The sequence below is a fragment of the Tursiops truncatus genome, chromosome 11, assembly GCF_011762595.2.
Source record: "Tursiops truncatus isolate mTurTru1 chromosome 11, mTurTru1.mat.Y, whole genome shotgun sequence".
Lineage (NCBI taxonomy): Eukaryota > Metazoa > Chordata > Mammalia > Artiodactyla > Delphinidae > Tursiops > Tursiops truncatus.
The window spans coordinates 75,845,645-75,870,226 of record NC_047044.1 but is presented as its reverse complement, the minus strand read 5'-3'; the positions used below and the strand labels follow the sequence as shown (position 1 = coordinate 75,870,226).

Genomic DNA, 24,582 nt, shown 5'->3' with positions numbered 1-24,582 from the left:
TATAATTTTTGTAATATGGTAATAAGTATGGAATTCCTTTGGGGGAGGGGAGATAACATTTTACTTAGTTGGAGTCCAAAGTTTTCGTATTCTAGATCATCAGATTGATTTTAAATGGTCATCTGTAAAAACTCTGCTTAGCTCACAGGCCATATAAAAACAGGTGGTGGGCTAGCAGTCCATTGTTTGCCAGTCAATGCTTCTTAAACTATCTGTGATGAAGGGCCAGTTTTACTTTCTAAACCATCACAGCTCAGTATTTTTGTAAAATACACAATTATGTGCTTGGGTATCATCACAAGTCAGATTGCTATAAAAGTTTCTAAATGCTTACTCTTGCTTTCTGTGCTTATCTCGAACTGGTAGCAAAGCAGTTTGCAAACCAGCACTGTTCAGTGGATGACACTGGATTTGAGAGATAGAAAATGGATGCAAACCAGTTGCTTTCCATGATATGTGTAGTAGAAACCATCATTTAGTCAAAGGGTTTTGTTCCCTTTTTAGCCAGTGATTTACGTATTTGGAGACAAAGCAGAAAACCGTACATGGCTCCACAAAGAGTTATTGCAATTTAAAAAACTTTAAAATTATCTCAGGTATAGAACAAAGGTTGCTGGTAAGTATTTGCCTTTTTGCTATTGCATTCTTACATAGTGACGTTGGTATAGCATTGTGGCTAAGAGTTCAGACTCCGGGTCCAGACTCAAATCCGAGCACACCAATTCCTAAATCTTAGGAAAGCGATTTCATCTCTAAACCTCATAATAATGCAAGTAATAACTTTTTGGTGTTGGTGTGAGGATTAAATGATATAAGTAGTGAGCTAAGAAAAGTGCCTTCATAGTAAGCAGTCAATAAATGTTTAATTTTATTTAAATTACAGGTCTGGTAATACAGTTAAAATTGACTTAATTCATCATCGATCTAGATGAATGTTTAAATAATAATTGCAGATGAACCTTCTCTAGACAATCCCAGGAGACATTTTATATAAACACATTGTAATTTATGAATGTTACCTTAAGTTGAATTACCTCTCTCTCTGGTTCATTTTGTGTTCATTCACTCTCTCTCACTGTTTCTTTCCATCGTATTTTCTAGATCGAATCTGCAGAAGTATCTGGAAACAGTGTGGTGTGCAGTTTTCTTCAATATATGGAAAAGTCAAAACCTTGGCAGAAAGCTTGGTGTGTGATCCCCAAACAAGACCCTCTTGTGCTGTACATGTATGGTGCCCCCCAGGTATCTAAACTTCATCTTTCTGAAGGGACGGAGGGAGGCCAGTAGACACTGAACTTAAAATCCTTCCATTACTTCTCTATAGAACAAGAGAATTCACACAGTTTCACTATTTTTCATTATAATTGAAAAATAATAAGTAACTAAAATTCAAGTTTATTTAGACTGATTCCTTCTATAGCCAATAATTTCTTCAGCCTGTGAATCATTTGCCCCCTTCTCTCATTCCTATTTAGTGGGTTTGAGAAAATGTGAGTTGAATTAGGAAAGGGCATGGGGAGAAGAGGTTGAATCAGAGGGAGAGGCAAGAAGAAGGAGCATTTTTAATGATGGGAAATATTAGTAAGGCTTTTTTTTTTCCTGCATGGAGGGATACTTGAAAAAGAAAGGAATGTGAGAAGGTGAATTTAAATCAACCTTGGATTAACATTATCCAATAACAATTTTTTGAGACCTTATGTGAATGGATCTGAGATAAATATATGGGAACAGCAGACATGCACCAGGCACTATGGATCGTGTTGTGCTTAAAAAACCAACAACACTTAAATCAATTGTACACTTACCTGGAAACATATAAAAATTTTCATGTACCTCTTGTGTTTTAGCCTATATCTACATTAAGTGCTAATAAAACTTTATTTTAGAAATAGACTAAAAATGCTGAGATGTGTGTGTGTGTGTGTGTGTTTTTAATTGAAATATAGTTGATTTACAATATTGGGTAAGTTTCAGGTATACAGCACAGCTATTCAGATATATATATATATATATATTTCTTTTTTAGATTCTTTTCCCTTATAGGTTATTACATAATATCGAGTATAGTTCCCTGTGTTATACAGATCCTTGTTGGTTATCTATTTTATACATAGTAGTGTATATATGTTGATCCCAGCCTCCTAATTTATCCCTCCTCCCACCCCCTTTTCCCCTTTGGTAACCAAAGTTTGTTTTCTGTGTCTGTGAGTCTCTTTCTGTTTTGGAAATAAGTACATCTGTGTCTTTTTTTTTTTCTTTTAGATTCCATATATATGATAAGCAATATCGTATGATATATGTCTTTTTTAAATTTTATTTATTTTATGATATATGTCTTTATATGGCTTACTTCACTTAGTATGATAATCTCTAGGTCCATCCATGTTGCTGCAAATGGCATTATTTCATTCTTTTTTATGACTGAGTAATATTCAATTGTATGTATATATACCACATCTTCTTTGTCCGTTCATCTGTTGATGGACATTTAGGTTGCTTCCATGTCTTGGCTACTGTAAATAGTGCTGCAGTGAACATTGAGGTGCATGTATCTTTTTGAATTGTGGTTTTCTCTGGATACATGCCCAGGAGTGGGCTTGCTGGATCATATGGTAGCTCTATTTTTAGAGCTGTTCTCCGTACTGTTTTCCATAGTGGCTGCACCAATTTACATTCCTACCAACAGTGTAGGTGGGTTCCTATTTCTCCATACTCTTTCCAGCATTTATTATTTGTAGACTTTTTGATGATGGCCATTCTGACCAGTGTGAGGTGATACCTCATTGTAATTTTGATTTGCATTTCTTTAATAATTAGCGATGTTGAGCATCTTTTCATGTGCCTTTTGGCCATCTGTATGTCTTCTTGAAGAAATGTCTGTTTAGGTCTTCTGCCCATTTTTTGATTGGGTTGTTTGGTTTTTTATTCTGTTTCATTGTTTTTCCTACATTCTTTTCCTGTCCATAAGTAAATTGATGCATGAATGAATGAAACACCAAATAGAACTGCATTTGATAATGAAATCATCATTAACATTTGCTGGTTTTGTACAGTAAGATGACTATTCTTCCCTTTTACACTGAAGAACTGAATGGGCTCCCTCACAGGGAAAGAGGTGTGGGGTCAATGAACTCTAGCTGATTTAGGTGTCAGCACTCATTCATCAATTCACTCAGGTGACGTTACGGGTGGCCTCATACACAGGCACTGTGCTAAAAGCACTGGCTCCCCATCTCTCTCCATGGAGAGTTCACAGTGCGAGTCTGTGGAATGGTTGTAAGAAAGGAGGTTTAGTGGGCGCCGGATCACATCTCACCGTGTTTTTTCTTTATGTACCATGCTTTTTTCTTAGGATGTCAGAGCCCAGGCCACTATTCCACTCCTGGGCTACATTGTGGATGATATGCTGAGGAGTGCAGACCTGCCACACAGTTTCAAACTGACCCAGTCCAAGTCTGTGCACAGCTTTGCTGCAGACAGTGAAGAACTGAAACAGAAGTGGCTGAAAATCATCCTTTTAGCTGTCACAGGTGAGACGCCAGATGGCCCTAGTAAGCATCCAGCCACTTTGGACGATCATCCTGAACCTAAGAGAAAATCAGAATGCTGAGTTCCAGGGCCTACTGCAGTATGGAGGGGGGTCTCAAGATTTACAGCTCAAAACATTCTCAGCTCTCCTTTTTCATCTCTTAGCACTTTATGTTGAAAAATACAGGCTCATAAATGCATCTTTGGGGGGACTATTTTCCTATGTTTATGTACTCTTACTGAAATTAATGTGTAGAGCCATTCTACCCATAAAGTTTGAAATAATGTGAAAAATAGAGCATTTTTTAATGAGCTATTCCTTGAATATGTACTTTTGTCTTGGAAAAAACTGGTATCAATTCTATCACTTCAGGTTAGAAAAGGCCACTTTCATTTAAGAAATCCTTTAATGTCTTCACTTACACATGTAGGATTTATAACAGTTTGAAAGATATACCTCCATGTTGCCAAAATAGATCCACGTTAAAAATAAAAAATACAGGGACAGTTTAGGCTATTAACTTATTTAATTTAGTTTATAAAGCTCAAGCTGCATAAATGATGTACATTCTTTTAAAACAAAAGAAAAAGAACAAATTGTTGGTATTCAAACTTTCAACTTATTAAGATACTTGTTTTTGTAGAAATACTTCTAAGAATAAAATATCTTAAGTATATAGCAATTATGTATATATAGTATTAAATACAAATATATATATATATATATATATATATACACACACACACACACACATTATACATGCTTTTCTCTTCAACTTTAGGTTCATATTTGTCTCTAATTTATTTTTTAAATACACAGCATGTTTTATCTTGGAATTGACCAGTGTTCTAAACTTAAGAAATGTTTTTGGTGATTTATGTTTAACTGATTGACATCTAAGGGTCTTGATATTTTTATAATAAAAAGCTGTAATTTATGTGGCATGGGATATATTAGTGAATTCCAACAGTATTTTTAAAGTACTATTTTTCTTTGTTCTGTGCCTATTTAAAACAGTGCCTCTCTTTGAAGGTGCTAATAATACCTACTTAAATATAAGATGAGGGTTTAATTAATGCTTCAGTCTTGATTATTCTGAGATAAGTGCATTTTGGTCACTGGGATGGTCAAGTCATACAGGTTATTTTACCTTTTACAATCCTCTAATTGTTGCAGCGGTTAATATCAGCATGTACAAGATACCTGACCTTACACAGAACTGGGACATATGGAAACTACATTTATTGTTAATGTTTTTCTTTCCCATAAGACTGTTAATTGTGGTTAAATGAGGACTATATATAATTAACACTTAAGATAACTGGGTGGGCCTATTCGTTTGTCAGATATGAAACAAAATTCACATGGGGTAACCTATGATTGAGGGGGATGGATAGGTAATTAAGAAAGTTTATCCTCAACTCTTTAAACCACCTCATTAAAGAAGAGTGGGGGAAAATACAATATAAAAAAGCAATATTTTAATGGCAGGTTTTTCTCGGGGGTACAAGATGATTGACGACAGTTTGAGCATTCTTTTCCCTTTTATCCTCTGGGGAATTTTAATAGACAAAATGTGATTCCTTGTCACAAAGGCTGCTTTTTATTATATTGTAATTGTGATTAAAATCTCACATTAAGTTGGCTATTTAAGTTCATCCTTTCCTCAAAATTAGATCTCATTCTCTTTTTTTGTTTTTCTCATTTACTCTGTCATTTTCCAAATATTGTCACTTTTTAATGCATCTGTCTGCTAGAAATCGACAAGAATGGCCCCACTATCCTCGGCCTTTGAGGATTACACCTTAAATGTAGATTAGCTTCACTCAGAATTTGAGATTCCCACACATCTATTCAGGCCCTGTTTTTTTTTTAAGAAATATTTGAAGTATCTCTTTTCTTCCCCCCCACACCCCTAAGGAGCAGATAAACTAATTATAGTGGGCATGATTAGGTTGCCTTCCTCTGTAAAAGGAACACCAGCCATGATCCATCAACATTAAACCAAATACTTAGAGCCAAAAAAAGATAAAGGTAGCTTCTTAGGCCCTATTAAATTAAGGACAAATTTTTAATTTTTTACATTGATTCTTTTTTCTAGTTGCCAACCGTGTGTGTGTTTGTGTTCAGGGGTGGTTATTGAGGTTGAACTACAGCTCTAGGTGATGCTTTGGTTTTCTTAATCTCAAGAAAAGAGAAGCAATAAAAATGTAGAATGGTTAACAGAAGAAGGTGACTTCTGTAAATGTGGATAGAAAAATGGAAATGTAAAAGCCAATTAGAAGATTTACGAGCCAGATTATTTTTGAAAACTATTTTGAACAACAAGAAGATTACACTTTCCCTACAAATAAGTTCTGCTGGAATGGAAGTAACATGAACACATTCAAGCTTTGGCTCAATAAATATCAAATGTTATTTAATTTAGATTATTTAAAGAATACTCATGTAAAGAGAATATTTATTATCATGCTCTTAACATTATCTTTAATTTGTTTTAAAAAATAGAAATATTAGTATTAGAAGAGAATTTCTGCTTGTCCAGTCACCATCTTCACATTCCACATGTTCTTTTGCCAAGCACAAAGAGAAGCAATGAAGCAGCCTTACCTGTTTCTTATTAAAGAATCACGAATGCTTTTACTTGGAGAAAGGCAAAGGAATACTCTTAGCCATTTAGAAACACTCAACCAAAAGACCTCAAAATGTGATTGTCTGGTTGCAAGAATAATCTGTCTTTTGCTTTCTGAGACACCTGAGCAGTCATGACAAATTGAACCTAGAAAAATAATTGGTTGTTTTACTATTAAAACCAACATTCCATTCTGGTCTTATTCTTTATTTTCTCTAAATCATCTTTTTTTTAAAGTGCCCTTTCTCTAAATTTAACAAAATACTTCTTTGATAAAACTGCTATTTTTTTATAAAACATTCCAGTTTTCTCAACATAAATTTTGCTTTATTGAAAGTCTACCAATGAAATGTAGTGCAGACTTATCTCCAGGTTTTAAGTGGGACCCAATAATGAAAAATGCCACCAGCCACTTTTGTAATAATGGCATCTATAATGCCATCATGTATGCAAGCAATAAAACTCTACAGGGTAGGTTTTACACTGAACTTTTAATGTGAATGTTCCTAGCCACAAGGGTATAGAAAATTAACTCCTAGGAGTGATACTGTGATTCAAATTGCTCAGTACAGGGAAAAGAACGTATGTGTGGCGGGGGGTGGGGTGGGGGAGGGACAACATTATTCCTTGGATTCAAGTAACCATCAAAATCCTTTTTATTTTACTTTAAAGTTTTTTAAAGGCTTTTTTTTTTTTTGCAAAGGGTATGTATGGGTGGTTAAAACAGTTAAAGCACATCTGCACTACACATTTCATTTTCCATGAAGTTTAATGTAGCTTGGTGTACTTATATTCACTGGGTAAGCTACCCAAATTAAAACAACAACAACAACAGTTTTTTTAAATTACCACACTTTTTATTGTCTTCTTTGTGGAAACAGGAAACAGATCTAAATTCCCCTTTAAATTTTAGATCTCATTTCTGGTTATACTCAAAGCCTTAAGTTCTTATTCTGAGCATATGTAATAATGATTCTCCTGAGCTGGATATATCCTGAGGAAAAGACACCAACAGGAGCAAATAAACTTCTAGGGAACAAAGGTCTTTTTTTCTTTTTTTTTTTTTTTCTTTTCCAGGTATCCTTGCTATAATGCACAGTAGAAAATACATTAAATCTTTCTACATCACATAATGTTCCTGTTAGCGGGTCTAAGATTAATCACATGGTATTTATAAGCTAAAATTAATTCAAAAGGCAAGAATGTCGTAATGTCTTCATTCTTAACTTTTGTATTCTTCAAGAATATATTAATATAAAATCTGTGGCTAACCTGCTCTTATTCTTAGGACTATACTGGACATCTGTAGTGGATCATGTTACTTTTTCATTCTCATCCAATTTTAGTAAAATCAAATTGCTTTTTATTTTCATATTACTATCTACTATAGAGTCTCCAGATTTAGAAAATAGGAGTATGATATATAAAAGACCACTAGATATACTTTTAAAACCATTTCTCTGAATTTATGCATACATATATATATGTAAAAGCAATGTTGATTTCCAATTCTGTTTTTCCATAGGAATGAAATTTTTATAGAAAGTATTCTTTTTAACTTAAATATTTTAACATAAATTATATACATGGATTTTTAGTATAATTCATTCTTATGTATGCCCTGTAATCATGTTGTCATGAAAGGGTAACTTTGCTTTCTTTACTGATGTGGTAGAGAGGAATAAGATTAGGAACTGAAACAAGCAAGGACAGACAGAGAGGTGGACAGAAAGAGTCCCTTGGACTCCAAATCAGAGCAATATATGCTAAGATAAATGAAAAACACTTAAACTGCAGAGGGATATAAACTACAAGATGTAAATCTATGTAATTGTACACTGATGGGATCCATTACACCTGGGCCTTTCACCTTGCCCTCTAAATTATACCACTAGTATCTTGTCATTACTTTTTCTTTAGACCTAAAAAAAAGAAATAATTCTATTGGACTATTTTCTGCACTGTTTACTGACATAAAAAAATCCCTCAAGTCAATCATGGTCTGTATTCTACTTTATGGACTGAACATTTGGCAGAAAATAGTGTCTTTTCTGTCTTTTGAGATGAAATAGCACATGGCTTCTACAAGATAGTTTTTAACTCATTGGGGGGTCACTGAGAGTTACATGATGTTTACCCCTTCCTAAAATTCATTATAGATTGAATTAGTGTGATTAGGTAGATTTAGTGAGAAATTAAATCAAGAAATATTGTAGCATATTTGAATAAGTAAATACCAAATACATAGAGTGATATATATATATATATATATATATATATATATATATATATATGGGTTTGGGAAGAGACATAATAGTCTATGGGGACCATTATGATAACAGAATTACATTATATATTACACATTATATGGATGTTGAAATGTATCGCTTGGGGAGGGGTGTCTCCCTTCATTAGCAATCATGTCTGTATATAAAACTTTGGAGGTTCTTGTTTGTTGTACCAAACTAGCATTTCATTTTATGAGTGACAATTGACTGATATTCTTGAATAAGTGTTATCTGGGTTTTTGAATTGTTGACTGATCAATTTGAAATGTATATTAGCAAAATTTTAGAATTAACTCAAATGTGAGAAAGTATACACAAAAAGTAATTTTTCTCTTCTAGCTGTATGAATGTAAAATACTTGCAGATAGTGTATATATTGTGTAACATATGTATATTTGGTCATAAAGGCAGAGAATTGGAAACATTGTAAAATTAAGCACTTTAATTCCTATTAAATATTAAACACTTGTATCTTGTAAATAAATACATCTTTAAATGAATTCGAAAGACTTAGCTGTTATTTGAGCTAGGATTATATATGTTCAGTTCACAATGATTTTGGTTGTCAGAAATTTTGGTTGATTCAGAAAAAAGTTACTCCTTAAGGTACTGATGTTCCTTTCCACCTCCAATCCCACCAAAACCTGTGTAAATATTTCAAGAATAATATTATTCAGCATTATTTCATAAGTAAAATATTTCCAGAGATAATCCTTTTTAGACATTTATTACCTTTTTCAGGCCTTGAAGAACTATTTATTGATACTTACAAGCAGTTGACATCAGCTGTTGCCCTTGGTCCATCGATATGACTTGTTTGCGTCCACCTTACACCAGAATGGAAATTGTGGCATAGAGAGCCAGTGTGGCCTATTTCAGAGCTTCTCAAACTTTAATATACATAGAAATCACCTGAAGATCTTACTCAAATGCAGATTCTGATTTAGCAAGGTCAGTGATGAGGCATTTGTTGTTAACAAGGTCTCTGGTGGTGTTGATGCTCCTCAAACCATTCTTGGAGTAGCAAGCTTATAGTGGAAGGGACTTAGTCATAGACAACTGGCTAGAAATCCCTGGCTCTGTCACTTACTGTTTGTCACTTCAGGCACGAACTCCTCCTTGAAAAGTTGTGGCCCTTAAATGAGATAATACTATAGTATATTGCCTGGCCCATAGGAGACATTCAGTAAGTGATTGTTAGTATTATTAATAGAGATCATTTAGTTAACAGGGAAGTTTGTCACCCTGACTATACATTAGAATCACCTGGGGAGTAGTTAAACCAAGCCATGCTCTGGCCTCACCCTCAGAAATTCTATTTGTGGGGGTTGGGCTGTGGGCATGAGTATTTTCAAAAATTCCCCAGGTGATCCTGATGGGAAACCTCACTTGAGAAACTGATTGCATATTTACTCAGTGCTTGGTCCTATGTTAAGCATTCTATAAACACATTATCCCACGTAAGCCTCACAACAGCACTCTTAACATTTTCATATAAGTAAGCAGGTTTAGAGAGGTTAAGTAATTTGTCACTCAGCTCTTGATGTCCTCTCTTCCTCCCTTAACCCTCCCTTACAGTTCAGTCATTACAGTCACTCCTTTGCATTCAGTTCACTCTCTAGCTTTGTCTTACTTGTTTGGCAAAACCAAAACCTGGTTGACTCAACTCTCTTCTCCATGCCTACAGCCATGCAGCTGAACAAAATGAACAGCTATACTGATTGGTCTCATTTTAAATTTATTACTAGATTACCATTTCACACCTCCTTTCTCCTCAAACCTCCAACACCTTCTCCCTCATCCTCCACCCAGCTGATGACCTTCTTCCCTACTTTACTCAGAAAATTAAATTGGCAGGGAACTTCCACAGCCTCCCACAACCGAATCTATCCATCTACCAGCACAGGTTCCACGTAGTCTATCTTCCTGCCCATCCATGTTCTTGCTTAAATCCGGTCTCTACTTGAGTGCCATATCCTACCCCTACGCACCTTCTCAAGGATGCTGCTCCGGCCATTATCCTTTTCTTATACGATATCAGTTTTCCCTCTTAACTGAATATGCCTATCAGCAAACACATCAGTTATAATTTTTCCCAACCTAAATAAACCTCTTCACTTCACTTCCCCTGCCAGCTGCCTTATTCCCCTCCCTTTTGGAGCAATAGTTGAGTTTTCTGTATCTGTTTCCAATTCCTCTCTTCCCATCCTTTCCTGAATGTACTCCAGTCAGGCCGAACAACTGATCTTTCCCCATAAAACCTACTCTATCCATAATTTTCTCCATCTCAGTTAATTGCAGCTCTGCTTTTCAAGTTGCTTAGGCCAAAAGCTTTCATCTTTGACTCCTCTTTTTCTGAGACTACACAGCCAGTACATCAGGAATTTATATTAGCTTACCTTCAAAATATACCTAGACTCAGATTCTCTTTCACCAGTTCCACCGCTATCTACCATTCTGGCCTAAACCATCATCATCTCTTGCTACATTATTTCAGTAGCTTTCTAATTAGTCTCAAGTCTTCCAGTCCTCCCTCCACCCTTCCATTGTTAAATAGGCAACCAGGGAGTCTGTTAAAACACAAATCAAATTATGTTGCTTCGGGCTTCTCTGGTGGCGCAGTGGTTGAGAGTCCGCCTGTTGATGCAGGGGACACGGGTTCGTGCCCCGGTCAGGGAGGATCCCGCATGCCGCGGAGCGGCTGGGCCCGTGAGCCATGGCCGCTGAGCCTGCGCGTCCGGAGCCTGTGCTCCGCAACGGGAGAGGCCACAACAGTGAGAGGCCCGCGTACCGCAAAAAAAAAAAAAAAAGCCAAAGTCCTTTGCCCCTCACATGGTTCTATGTCTCTGCCGCCCCCCACTCTCCCACCCCGTACCATACATTTTGCTTTTACTGAAGCAAGCCAAGTACACTTCAGCCTTACATCACAGACACTGTTCCTTCTTCCTGCAGTGCTCCTTCCCTAGATGTCTGCATAATGAACAGCTTTTGCAAGTTAAAGCCTGCTCGGATCTCACCACCACCTCATTTAACTGCCTCTGCTTCAACAGCACCCCATGCTGCCCTAATCTGATCTGTTTTTTTTCCCGTAGCTCTTAACATCTTGTTACGAATTAGATAATTAGCTGTTTATTTTTTATTGTCTGTCTACACCTGCTAGAACATAAGCTCCATAAAGGTAAGGATTTTTATCTGTTTTGACCACTGATGTCCCCAATCCGCAGTACTTGGGGTTGCTTGGCACATTGGCACATTGTAGGCACTCAGTAAATACTTACGTGGTGGGACTTCCCAGGCAGTCCAGTGGTTAAGACTCTGCTCTCCCACTGCAGGGGGCACAGGTTCCATCCCTGTTCGGGGAACTAAGATCCCGCATGCTGCACAAAAGCTAGGTTATATAAAATTACAAAAATGAACAGAACTGTTCTTCCAAAACATCAAATTGTTATGGGTATAGACCTTTGGAATAGAGGCTGAGAGGAAAAGAAATCAACATTTTATATAGCTAAATTGTTTTAATAACAAAGCTACATTCCTGATAGTGTTTAAAACATAGTCAAGGACTTCAAAATACAATGGTGAAAATCTTAGTTAACCTTCGCACGACGGATTCTTGCTTTTTAAATAATGTCTCAGCCCACTCTCACCACCACTACCACCACCACACCTGGTCTGTGAGGCAATTAGAGGCAGCTGGTTACTGTTCCAGAGGAGCCAGAGGTGATGAAAGATACATGTCCTGAGGAAGTGGGGCTGGCAGAGTGGACCTGACACAGGGTTTGGATAATGAGCTCCCAGTCTGGAGTCACTCTCTTATAGAGGAAATGATTCATGTGTTGTTTTGGTCTTGTATTTAAGTAAAAACAAATCCAGGTTGCTTTGTCTTAATAAAGGAAACTCTGCTTTTATACAGTGAGATTGGACCATGTAGTCCATTATGGTGTTTTCACAAGAAAAAATATTTTTAGATCACTTACATATATGGTTATCATACACTGAACAAAATTAAGTATATTGTTTCTATATAGAATCATGTCCAAAGGTGGAAGAAACATACCTCATCCTAAAGATCATCTTGTAGTTTTTCAATATCTTTTCCATCAGTATGTGTATATGTATGTCTGTGTGTGTGCTTCGGGAGTGGAAGGCAGGCAGGCACAGACTACAGGGAGAATGAACCAAAGGGTCCAGGCTCACAGTTGTAAATATAGGAGAAGGAACGCTCAATAAAGAAAAAAATATTTGCTAAAAAATCTTGATACTTTTCTGAGTATACCTTTTTGGTTGAGTTTTGACTTTTGAGCCATCTTAGTGTTTTATATACACAAACACACATAATAAAAAATGAAAAAATCTGAAATGGGGGCTTCCCTGGTGGCGCAGCGGTTGACAGTCCGCCTGCCAATTCAGGGGACACGGGTTCGTGCCCCAGTCCGGGAAGATCCCGCATGCCGCGGAACGGCTGGGCCCGTGAGCCATGGCCGCTGAGCCTGCGTGTCCGGAGCCTGTGCTCCGCAACGGGAGAGGCCACAGCAGTGAGAGGCCCGCGTACTGCACAAAAAAAGAAAAAAGAAAAAAAAATCTGAAATGGAATATAAATACAAATGAACATATGTCAAATAATAGCAAATGAATAACATAACCACTCTGAAGATAAAAATTAGAACTAATACACACTTTTGAACACAGTATGTTGACTATACATGCTTAAACTAAAGGCAAATCGAATTATAAATACTGAATTCTAGGTCATTGGTTTGTTTTACCCAGTGGTATGACTTAGCATTTCTAACATTACTTTTACTGAGTTCAACTGAGCAAATAATAGGTTGAGCATAATGCGAGCCAAATTTCTCAGTGTCAGAGAAGGCAGTTTCAATATGGAAAAGGAGGAACGTGATACTAAATTCTGTGTTGTTGGACTAGAATTACAGGTATCAGTATGAACACATGATTTTATAAAGTTAGCTAGCTAACTGTGTATAGATAGTTATAATACATTTATAGACATATGTGTATGTGTGTGTGTTTGTGTTGTACATGAGCATATATTTCCTAGCTGACTGCTGTGAGGGTCTAGAAGCAATAACAACCCTGTAGCAATGAGCATACCTATGTTGGTTTCTAAATACCATTTCCACTAAAAGGAACCAGAACTCCCTGAAAAACTAGCTGATTCTAGAGCTAGAGCAGAGCAAACTGAATTTTCTCTGCTCTAGCTCTAGAATGCCAGAAAGTGAAAAAGTACCCAAAGAATGATGGGGACATGTCAAAAGACCCAGGAGTCAGCTTGAAGAGGCTCCAGCTGGCAAAATCTGGGACAGTTGAACATGTCATTGAAGTGGGAGGGGGAAGGGGAAGGAACGATGGTAATTGATTAAAATCCATTGAATAAAATAGGAACACATGGATTCAAACTGATAATGAATGAATGAATGAGGAAAAATGAAAAACTCTTCCCTGGAATTTCCTGGCAGTCCAGTGGTTAGGACTCCATGCTTCCACTGCAGAGGCCATGGCTTCGATCCCAGGTTGGGGAACTGAGATCCCACATGTGGCATGGGGTGGCCAAAAATCAGTCAATCAGTCAATCAACAAGTAAATAAAAATGTAAAAAGAAAAACTCTTCCCTATAATAGAATGCAAACAAGTAAATGTAGAAGGAATAAGAAAGTTAAAAAAATAGCATTTGACAAAACATTGTAATAATTCAGGTAAGAATCATCAATGGATACTATAACTAACGGGTAAAAAATTCTTGAAGACAAGTATATCTACATAGTCTCAAAGTTGTACCCACAAAATTCTTATTAATTACAGAAGGGAAAAAAAATAACTTTACAATGGAAAAACTTGGTGGACAGCACCTTAACCAAGTTAATATCATCAGTAAGGACAAACTGGTATCATGGGCCTCTTGATCTGAAGCACTAAGGACACAGCATCGCTTCTGTGGTAATCCTGCCAAAAGTGAAGAACCTCAACCTAATCATAAGGAAATAACAGACAAACCCAAACTGAGAAATATTCTTCGGAATACTTGGTCTATATTCTTCAAAAATGTTAAGGTCATGAAATACAAAGACAGACTGAGGAACTTTTCCAGAATAAATGACTAAAGAGACATTACAGCTAAATGCAATGTGTATGTAATCCTGGATCGAACCTAGGCCAGAATATTTTTTTCTACTATAAAGTTTTTATTGAGGCCATTGGTGAGAAATTAATAACATCTGGATTAGATCATCACATTATATCTGTTAATTTTCTTGTTTCAGCAAGTTGCAATGTAGTTATGTAAGAGAATATCCTTGTTCTTGAAAATATTCAAGTATTTCAGGGTAAAAATGCATCATGTCTGCAATTTACTGTCAAATGGTTCAGAGATGAAAGAGGGAGAGAGAATAATTAAGCTAATGAAGTAAAATGTTAATAGAGAAACTAGACAAGGGTAAACTAGAGTTTTTGTAATATATTTCTAACTTCTGTTTAGGTCTACATGTACATCTGTGCTCCCAATGAAATGGGCACTGGTTCCATCCCTGGTTGGGGAACTAAGATTCCCGCATGCCGCTCAGCGTGGCCGAGAAAAACAAAACAAACAAAACCCACAAAACATGTACAGGTATTTCAAATAAAATTTTTTAATGTTTCTATGGAGTTTAACCCAGCTATTTTCCTGAGATGTTTTGTAAGCCAATTGCAACTTTCCTTTACTTCATCTCTCTTCATACAAATAAAAATTATTTCATAAAAATATATAAAGAAAAGCAACTTAAATTGTCCCAGGAAAAAACAATAGTATAAAGAGATAGTTTGTCTTGAGTCATTCACTCATTCAACATTTAAATACTGAGTGTTGCTCTTTTCCGGTTATCGTGGCACAAGGCACCATGAGCAGCAAAGTCTCCCACAACACCCTCTACGAGGCGGTGCTGGAAGTCCTGTATGGGAACCAGTGCAAGGGCCGGAAGGTTTTGGAGCCAGTGGCCCTTCAAATCAGCCTGAAGAACTGTGACTCTCAGTAAGAGGAACGCTTCTCAGGCACTGTCAGGCTTAAGTCCACTCCCTGCCCCAAGTTCTCCGTATGTGTTCTGCAGGACCAGCAGTATTGTGATGAGGCCAAGGCTGTGGATATCCCCCGCATGGACATCGAGGTGCTGAAGAAACTCAACAAGTATAAGAAACTGGTCAAGAAGCTGGCCAAGAAGTACGATGCCTCTTTGGCTTCAGAGTCTCTGATGGAGCAGATCCCACGAATACTGGGCCCAGGCCTGAATAAGGCTGGCAAGTTCCTTTCCTTGCTGACCCACAATGAGAACATGGTGGTCAAAGTTGATGAAGTCCATGATCAAGCTCCAGATGAAGGAGGTGCTGTGTCTGGCAGTGGCTGTTGGCCACGTGAAGATGACATATGAGCTTGTGTACAGCATCCACTTAGTTGTCAACTTCCTGGTGTCATTGCTCAAGAAAAATTTGGCGGAACATCCAGGCTTTGTACATTAAGAGCACCATGGGCAAGCCCCAGTGCCTTTACTAAGGAACAGCTTAATATGCCATACTCCCACCATTAAAATAAATAAATAAATAAATATTGAGTGTTTCCTATATGCTGGTTGCTTATTGTATCAATATTTAAGGTCTACGATTACTTTGAATATACTGACAGTAGGTTTCTTTCTTTTTTTGAAAATTGTAAAGCACTACAGCATTTATTTATTTATAACATCTTTATTGGAGTATAATTGCTTTACAATGTTGTGTTAGTTTCTGTTGTATAACAAAGTGAATCAGCTATACGTATACATATATCCCCATATCCCCTCCCTCATATGTCTCCCTCCCACCCTCTCTATCCCACCCCTCAAGGTAGTCACAAAGCACGGAGCTGATCTCCCTGTGCTATGAGGCTGCTTCCCACTAGCTATGTCAATGCCACCATCTCACTTCGTCCCAGGTTTTATTCCTGTCCTGCCCCTAGGTTCTTTAGAACCGTTTTTTTTTTTTTTTTTTTTTTAGATTCCATATATATGTGTTAGCATACAGTATTTGTTTTTCTCTTTCTTACTTACTTCAGTCTGTATGACAGACTCTAGGCCCATCCACCTCACTACAAATAACTCAATTTTGTTTCTTTTTATGGCTGAGTAATATTCCATTGTATGTATGTGCCACATCTTCTTTATCCATTCATCTGTGGATGGACACTTAGGTTGCTTCCATGTCCTGGCTATTGTAAATAGAGCTGCAGTGAACATTGTGGTATATGTCTCTTTTTGAATTATGGTTTTCGCGGGGTATATGCTCAGTAGTGGGATTGCTGGGTCGTATGGTAGTTCTATTTTTAGTTTTTTAAGGAACCTCCATACTGTTCTCCATAGTGGCTATATCAATTTACATTCCCAATAGTGCCAGACGGTTTCCTCTTCTCCACACCCTCTCCAGCACTTATTGTTTGTAGATTTTTTGATGACAACCATTCTGACTGGTGTGAGGTGATACCTCATTGTAGTGTTTTTTTTTTTTTTTTTTTTTTGCGGTATGCGGGCCTCTCACTGTTGTGGCCTCTCCCGTTGCGGAGCACAGGCTCCAGACGCGCAGGCTCAGCGACCATGGCTCACGGGCCCAGCCGCTCCGCGGCATGTGGGATCTTCCCGGACCGGGGCACGAACCCGTGTCCCCTGCATCGGCAGGCGGACTCTCAACCACTGCGCCACCAGGGAAGCCCTTCATTGTAGTTTTGATTTGCATTTCTCTAACGATTAGTGATGTTGAACATCCTTTCATGTGTTTGTTGGCAGTCTGTATATCTTCTTTGGAGAAATGTCTATTTAGGTCTTTTTCCCATTTTTGGATTGGGTTTTTTGTTCTTTTGACATTGAGCTGCATGAGCTTCTTGTGTATTTTGGAGATTAATCCTTTGTCAGTTGCTTCATTTATTTTCTCCCATTCTGAGGGTTGTCTTTTTGTCTTGTTTATGGTTTCCTTTGCTGTGCAAAAGCTTTTAAGTTTCATAAGGTCCCATTTGTTTATTTTTGTTTTTATTTCCATTTCTCTAGGAGGTGAGTCATAAAGGATCTTGCTGTGATTTATGTCACAGAGTGTTTTGCCTATGTTTTCCTCTAAGAGTTTTATAGTGTCTGGCCTTTCATTTAGGTCTTTAATCCATTTTGATTTTATTTTTGTGTATGGTGTTAGGGAGTGTTCTAATTTCATTCTGTTACATGTAGCTGTCCAGTTTTCCCAGCACCACTTATTGAAGAGGCTGTCTTTTCTCCATTGTATATTTTTGCCTCCTTTATCAAAGATAAGGTGACCATATGTGCGTGGGTTTATCTCTGGGCTTTCTCCCTTCTTCCCTTCATCTATATTTCTGTTCCTATGCCAGTACCATACTGTCTTGATTACTGTAGCTTTGTAGTATAGTCTGAAGTCAGGGAGCTTGATTCCTCCAGCTCCATTTTCTTTCTCAAGATTGCTTTGGCTATTCGGGGTCTTTTGTGTTTCCATACAAATTGTGAAATTTTTCGTTCTAGTTCTGTGAAAAATGCCATTGGTAATTTGATAGGGATTGCAATGAATCTGTAGATTGCTTTGGGTAGTAGAGTCATTTCCACAGTGTTGATTATTGCAATCCAAGAATGTGGTATATCTCTCCATCTGTTTGTATCATCTTTGATGTTTTCATCAGTGTCTTATAGTTTTCTGCATACAGGTCTTTTGTCTCCTTAGGTAGGTTTATTCCTAGGTATTTTATTCTTTTTGTTGCAATGGTAAATGGAAGTGTTTCCTTAATTTCTCTTTCAGATTTTTCATCATTAGTGTATAGGAATGCAAGATATTTCTGTGCATTAATTTTGTATCCTGCTACTCTACCAAATTCACTGATTAGCTCTAGTAGTTTTCTGGTAGCATCTTTAGGATTCTCTATATACAGTATCACATCACATCATCTGCAAACAGTGACAGTTTTACTTCTTTTCCTATTTACATTCCTTTTATTTCTTTTTCTTCTCTGATTGCTGTGGCTAAAACTTCCAAAACTATGTTGAATAATAGTGGTGAGGGTGGGCAACCTTGTTTTGTTCCTGATCTTAGTGGAAATGGTTTCAGTTTTTCACTATTGAGAATGACATTGGCTGTGGGTTTGTCATATATGGCCTTTATTATGTTGAGGTAAGTTCCCTCTATGCCTACTTTCTAGAGGGTTTTTATCATAAATGAGTGTAAAAAGTTTTTTCTGCATCTATTGAGATTATCATTTGGTTTTTATCAATTTGTTCAATTTGTTAATGTGGTGTATCACATTGATTGATTTGTATATATTGAAGAATCCTTGCATTCCTGGGATAAACCCCACATGATCCTTTTAATGTGCTGTTGGATTCTGTTTCCTAGTATTTTGTTGAGGATTTTTGCATCTGTGTTCATCAGTGATATTGGCCTGTAGTTTTCTTTTTTTGTGACATCTTTGTCTGGTTTTGGTATCAGGGTATATATGCTAGTTGCTTATTGTGTCAATATTTAAGGTCTAGGATTACTTTGAATATGCTGACAGTAGGTTTCCTTTTAAATTTCTTTTAAAATTTCTCTTAGCATACAAATAATTCTATCCCCATATTTTGTCATTCCTCTAATCAGAAGATATGTTCTTTGTAAACAAAATATTCTGGATATTTTTAAATATATTAGCCATACTGTCACAAAATATGTGTATGTCAACATTCACAAGGAAAATTTCTGACCCATCCCACACTTGTCATCTGTGATTCAACCTAATGTAAGATTTATAAAATGAAAAACAGGAGAAGCATCCTATTTTAATCAGAGTGGAAATTTGAACAAATCAATATCTAAAACATTATAAAGTTACACATTGTTTCAAACTTATTAAAGGAATTATTATTGTTCCTGGTTGTTTTGATATTTATTAATGATTGGTTTATTTAAGAGATCCAAGAAATGCTAATGGAATTCGAGTAGGAAAAAATCATGTGAGAATAAAAGAGATAACAAGCTGATAAAATCTCTCACCTTTCCAACTTCCAGAGCTCCTTCACGCATTTGGTGTTCTCACAGAGAGACCAAGGGCTGCATCAGTGACCTTCATTAATGTATTTTCATTTATTTTATTATTATTATTTTTTAATTTATATATTTTTAATTTATTTTTGGCTGTTTTGGGTCTTTCTCTAGTTGCGGTGAGCGGGGTCTACTCTTCATTGCGGTATGCGGCTTCTCTTTGCAGTGGCTTCTCTTGTTGCAGAGCATGGACTCTAGGTGCGCGGGACTCAGTAGTTGTAGCTCGCGGGCTCTAGAGCACAGGCTCAGTAGTTGTGTTGCACAGGCTTAGTTGCTCCACGGCATGTGGGATCTTCCCGGACCAGAGCTCGATCCCATGTCCCCTTCATTGGCAGGTGGATTCTTAATCACTGCACCACCAGGGAAGACCTTCATTTATTTTAAAAGTCCTAAATTCCACAGAGGACCTGAGCTACTGTTTTCAAGCAACAATAGAAAAGGTGCAATAGAACAAGTTACACATTTCACAATTCAGAACCCAAAGCAAGAAAACCATGAAACCAGTATGAGATTAGAGCAGAAAATCAGACTTCAAGCAGCCAAAGCAAAGATCAATGTCTGAAATTTAAAAATAAAATGGAATCCTGGGTGATTTTTTTCCTAACTTTTCTTCTCTGTATTTTCCATTTTTTTCTGAAGCCTAAAAAATATATTTAGAAGTTAAGAAGAAACATGACATTATTAAGGAGCTACTGACATTCACCACCTGCCATCATTTACTAGTCGTGGCGGCAGCACGGCAGATTCAAACTTCCTCTGAGCTGCAGGGTATTATCTGGCAGTTAAGCTTGGCTCCACACAGAAGAGAGCATCCCCAGCTCCTGCATTTTGCATCACTATTTGTCACCTGAGCCCCAATTATACAACATAGGCTGCTTAGATCTTAGAATTCAAAAGTTTCCTTGGCCAACATAACAACCAACTTACAACAAAGAAAAATTCTTCCAGTTTCTGCCAATAATCCTGATCTTTATGAGCTCTGAAGGAGGCCAGGGATGAGGGACCAATGGGATATACAGGTTCCCAGGTACAGTAATAATTTCGTGCCTCTTAAAATTAGTGCTACTGAAATGCTTGTTTAACATTTACTTAGAGAAGGAAGAACTGAGTAATAAGACTTTTGGGGCAGCTGGCAAACTCTTCTACTGTATTCTGGGTTCTTCAGTTTTGGCAAGAGAGTTGTATATATTGGGTTGGCCAAAAAGTTCGTTCAGGTTTTTCCGTAACATCTTACAGAAAACCCGAACAAACTTTCTGGCCAACCCAATACTTACTATTCACAAAATAAAAAGATGGAAATCAGCTGGACCCAGTTTCACTAAAAGCAGCTTAGAGACCATGTACTGTTGTTAAAGAGTGCCCCCTGGGGGTTTCGAGCTATGACAACTGATTTTAACCACATTCTGTTCCTAAGAGGAATTCTGGTAAATACAGTTTTCTCCATATCACTGTTTTCCACCACAACAGTGCTCACTGATACCTTAACATCCCCTACAATGGCAACATGGACAGCTCCCCTACTGGTCCACCCCTTAATCCAGCTCTGCTGGAAATAACAGTTGACAGTGTAGCTGCTCTATGGTCCTCCCAGTTGCCTTTGCCCCCTCAATTCTGTCCCCTTATTCTCCTTCCCTTAAAAACACCAGAGTAAATTCCTCAAATATGTCCACCCTGAATCCAAGGTATAGACCTTCACAGCTCATTTTTGATCCCCAAATTATAGGTATCTGTTTATAAAATAGGGACCCACTGTTTGTAGTCTGAGGTTTTATTAGTTTCATTTAACATCATGCTTTAAGCACTGGCATATATGGCTGAGTAATATTCCATTATCTATATCATACCACACCTTCTTTACCCATTCATTTATCAGTGGGCACTTAGGTTGCTTCCATATTTTGGCTATAATAAATCATGTTGCAATGAACAAAGGGGTGCCTATATCTTTTCAAATTAGTGTTTTCATCATTTTTCACTAGTTTGAATAATGCTTCAAAAAAATCTTTAACTTGTTATTGAGGGCTACACCTCAATAGGTTATATATCACAGAAAACTTCTTTTTTTATATATATACAACAGGCTCTTATTAGTCATCAATTTTATACACATCAGTGTATACATGTCAATCTCAATCGCCCAATTCATCACCCCCGCACCCCCACCCCCTGGCTACTTTCCCCGCTTGGTGTCCATATGTTTGTTCTCTACATCTGTGTCTCTATTTCTGCCCTGCAAACTGGTTCATCTGTACCATTTTAAATAAAATTTAAAATTTAAATAAATTTAAATAAAATTATTTTTAAATAAAAATTTAAAATACGGTATTTGTTTTTCTCTTTCTGACTTACTTCACTCTGTATGGCAGTCTCTAGATCCATCCATGTCTCAGCAAATGACCCAATTTCGTTCCTTTTTATGGCTGAGTAATATTCGATTGTATATATGTACCACATCTTCTTTATCCATTTGTCTGTCACAGAAAACCTCTTAGGCAGGTGGTTCAACTGGAAGGAGAGAGTGGGAGGAAGTAACACCTGATTGTTACTCTGTGTGGAGTTGAAAACATGCATACCTATCCCACACCTTGCTGCAATTTTGATGTGCCTGATTCTACGTGCCGGAAGGTGGACAAGGATGTATAATTTTCTCCCAAATGATTCTGATTCTTCCCTTTCTTCCTGTACCTGCCCACCCCCCTTTTATGAACCACTGTAACCGTCAAAACTGAGGGAAGAACATTAGTCTTCAGTGTTGTGCTCAGGCCAGACACCACAAGCCCTGTCTAGAGGAGACCTCCGTCTCTGGGCTGCTCCCATGACCTCACACCCTCCTGCTCTCCTCTCAGCTGCAGACTTCACCAAGTGTCTCTAGGGTATGTCTTCAGCCTGTCCTGGGGTGACTAGAATGAAAACAGAAACAGCTATCCAGTTGGAAGAGAGAAAGGGATTAAGGTATCCATAAAAAGCCTTTCCAAAGCAGCAAAATATTTGTAAAGGAGAAAGGAAATTGGGGGGTGGCCAGGGTGTATTCCTATTCTTTGCCTACACACACTCCAGAACAGTGGTTCTCAACCTGGTTTTTTATCTCCTTTCTCCTCCCTCCCCAGGGACATTTGGCAAAGTCTGGAGACATTTTGTCACAACTGGGATAGAGATAGTGTTACTGGCATCAAGATTTTTTGGATAGATTTTTAATCAAACACATAAAGAACAGGAAATTTCCGTGTTTTTTTTAACATCTTTATTGGAGTATAACTGCTTTACAATGGTATGTTAGTTTTTGCTTTATAACAAAGTGAATCAGCTATACGTAAACATATATCCCCATATCTCCTCCCTCTTGCGTCTCCTTCCCACCCTCCCTATCCCACCCCTCTAGGTGGAAACAAAGCACCGAACTGATCTCCCTGTGCTATGTGGCTGCTTCCCAATAGCTATCTATTTTACATTTGGTAGTGTATATATGTCAATGCCATTCTCTCACTTCGTCCCAGCTTCCCCTTCCCCATCCCCGTGTCCTCAAGTCCATTCTCTACATCTGCATCCTGCCCCTAGGTTCTTCAGAACCTTTTTATTTTATTTTTTTAGATTCCATATATATGTGTTAGCATATGGTATTTGTTTTTCTCTTTCTGACTCACTTCACTCTGTATGACAGTCTCTAGGTCCATCCACCTCACTACAAATAACTCAATTTCGTTTCTTTTTATGGCTGAGTAATATTCCATTGTATATATGTGCTACATCTTCTTTGGTTGTTTGGTTTTTTGATATTGAGCTGCATGAGCTGCCTGTATATTTTGGAGATTAATCCTTTTTAACCTGATTAAATTAGCAAAAGTAAAATTATTGATACTACCCAAGGGTGGGTATGAGGAAATGGGTACTCCTACATACTTAAACTAGCACACAATATCTATTTAGATTTTAAAGACGCACAGCCTTTGACTTAGCAATTTCATTTCTAGGAGTCTACTTTGCAGAAATGTTAACATAATTATGAATACACAAATGTATAGGGATATTTTCTGCAACATTGTCCATAATAAAAAATTCTAAGTGATCTATCATCTACCAAGAGAAAAACTGTTAAATAAATTATAATATTCCTTATAAGACACTACTATGCAGCCATTTGGAAGAATATTTTGATATTTTTATGCACTGGTATGGAAAACATCTGTAATACAGTAATAAGTGAAGAAAAACTATAATAAAAGGAACTTTTTCACTCTAAGTGAAAAAATAGAACTGTATGTATAGTATGATCTAATTTATATTATATGTTTGCATCTGGACAGTGAAAAGTATGAACAGAAAGACGCTATTAACTGTGGTACTCATCTGGAGAGTACGTTCTGCAGTGAGCTTTTTTATATTTTATATCATTCATTTAATGACATTGTTATGGGCTGAACTGTGCCTCCTCTAAATTCATATATTGAAACCCTAACCCCCAGTGTGACTGTAATTGGAGATAGGGCCTATAAAGAGTTGATTAAAGTTAAATGGTCATACTTGTGGGGCCCTTATCCGATAGGACTGGTATCCTTATAAGAAGAGGAAGGGACACCAGAGAGCTCTCTCTTTCCACATGTGTACAGAGGAAAGGCTACGTGAGAACACACTGAGAAAACAGCTATTGTGCTCACTTTGGCAGTACATATACTAAAATTGGAATGATACAGAGAAGATTAGCCTGGCCCCTGCACAAGGATAACACACAAATTTGTGAAACGTTGCATATTTTTTAAAACAAGATCAACACTTAAACACACACACAAAAAGACGACGAAGAAGACAGCTATCTGCAAGGTAGAAAGAGGGGTCTTACCAGAAACCAGCTCAAGCTGCTATAACAAGATACCACAGACTGGTTGGCTTGAGCAACAGACATTTATTTTCTCACAGTTCTGGAGGCAAGAATTCCATGTTCAGGATACCAGCTCAGAAGAAATACATAACACCTCTGCTCATAGTTATTGCAGAACTAGTCACGTGACCCCAACCAAGTTGCAAAGGAAGCTGGGAACTATGAGAACTACATGAAC

General features: G+C 37.3%; 1 protein-coding gene, 1 non-coding gene and 1 pseudogene across 9 annotated transcripts in view; all 3 read left to right on the top strand.

The window, feature by feature from the left end:
* FGD4 (FYVE, RhoGEF and PH domain containing 4) overlaps positions 1-15,204 on the top strand; it is a 223,005-nt gene extending 207,801 nt beyond the window's left edge. For 7 of the 8 annotated variants that reach the window (XM_019935471.3, XM_073788860.1, XM_033866931.2 and 4 more), the window contains 3 exons: positions 1,102-1,242; positions 3,353-3,530; positions 6,038-8,949. In XM_019935471.3, the coding sequence (XP_019791030.2) occupies positions 1,102-1,242; positions 3,353-3,530; positions 6,038-6,153 (435 nt within the window). In that variant the 3' untranslated portion in view covers positions 6,154-8,949. Of the gene's footprint in view, positions 1-1,101; positions 1,243-3,352; positions 3,531-6,037; positions 8,950-14,942 lie in introns of those variants that run through there. The other variant, XM_019935480.3, reaches the window with a different exon arrangement.
* Positions 14,973-16,367, top strand: LOC101316438 (large ribosomal subunit protein uL1-like; annotated as a pseudogene).
* A 7,808-nt stretch (positions 16,368-24,175) lies between these two features.
* On the top strand, positions 24,176-24,282 carry LOC117314405 (U6 spliceosomal RNA). The gene has a single exon (XR_004529150.1). It is a non-coding gene; the product is annotated as a U6 spliceosomal RNA (small nuclear RNA).
* Positions 24,283-24,582: the final 300 nt, after the last annotated feature.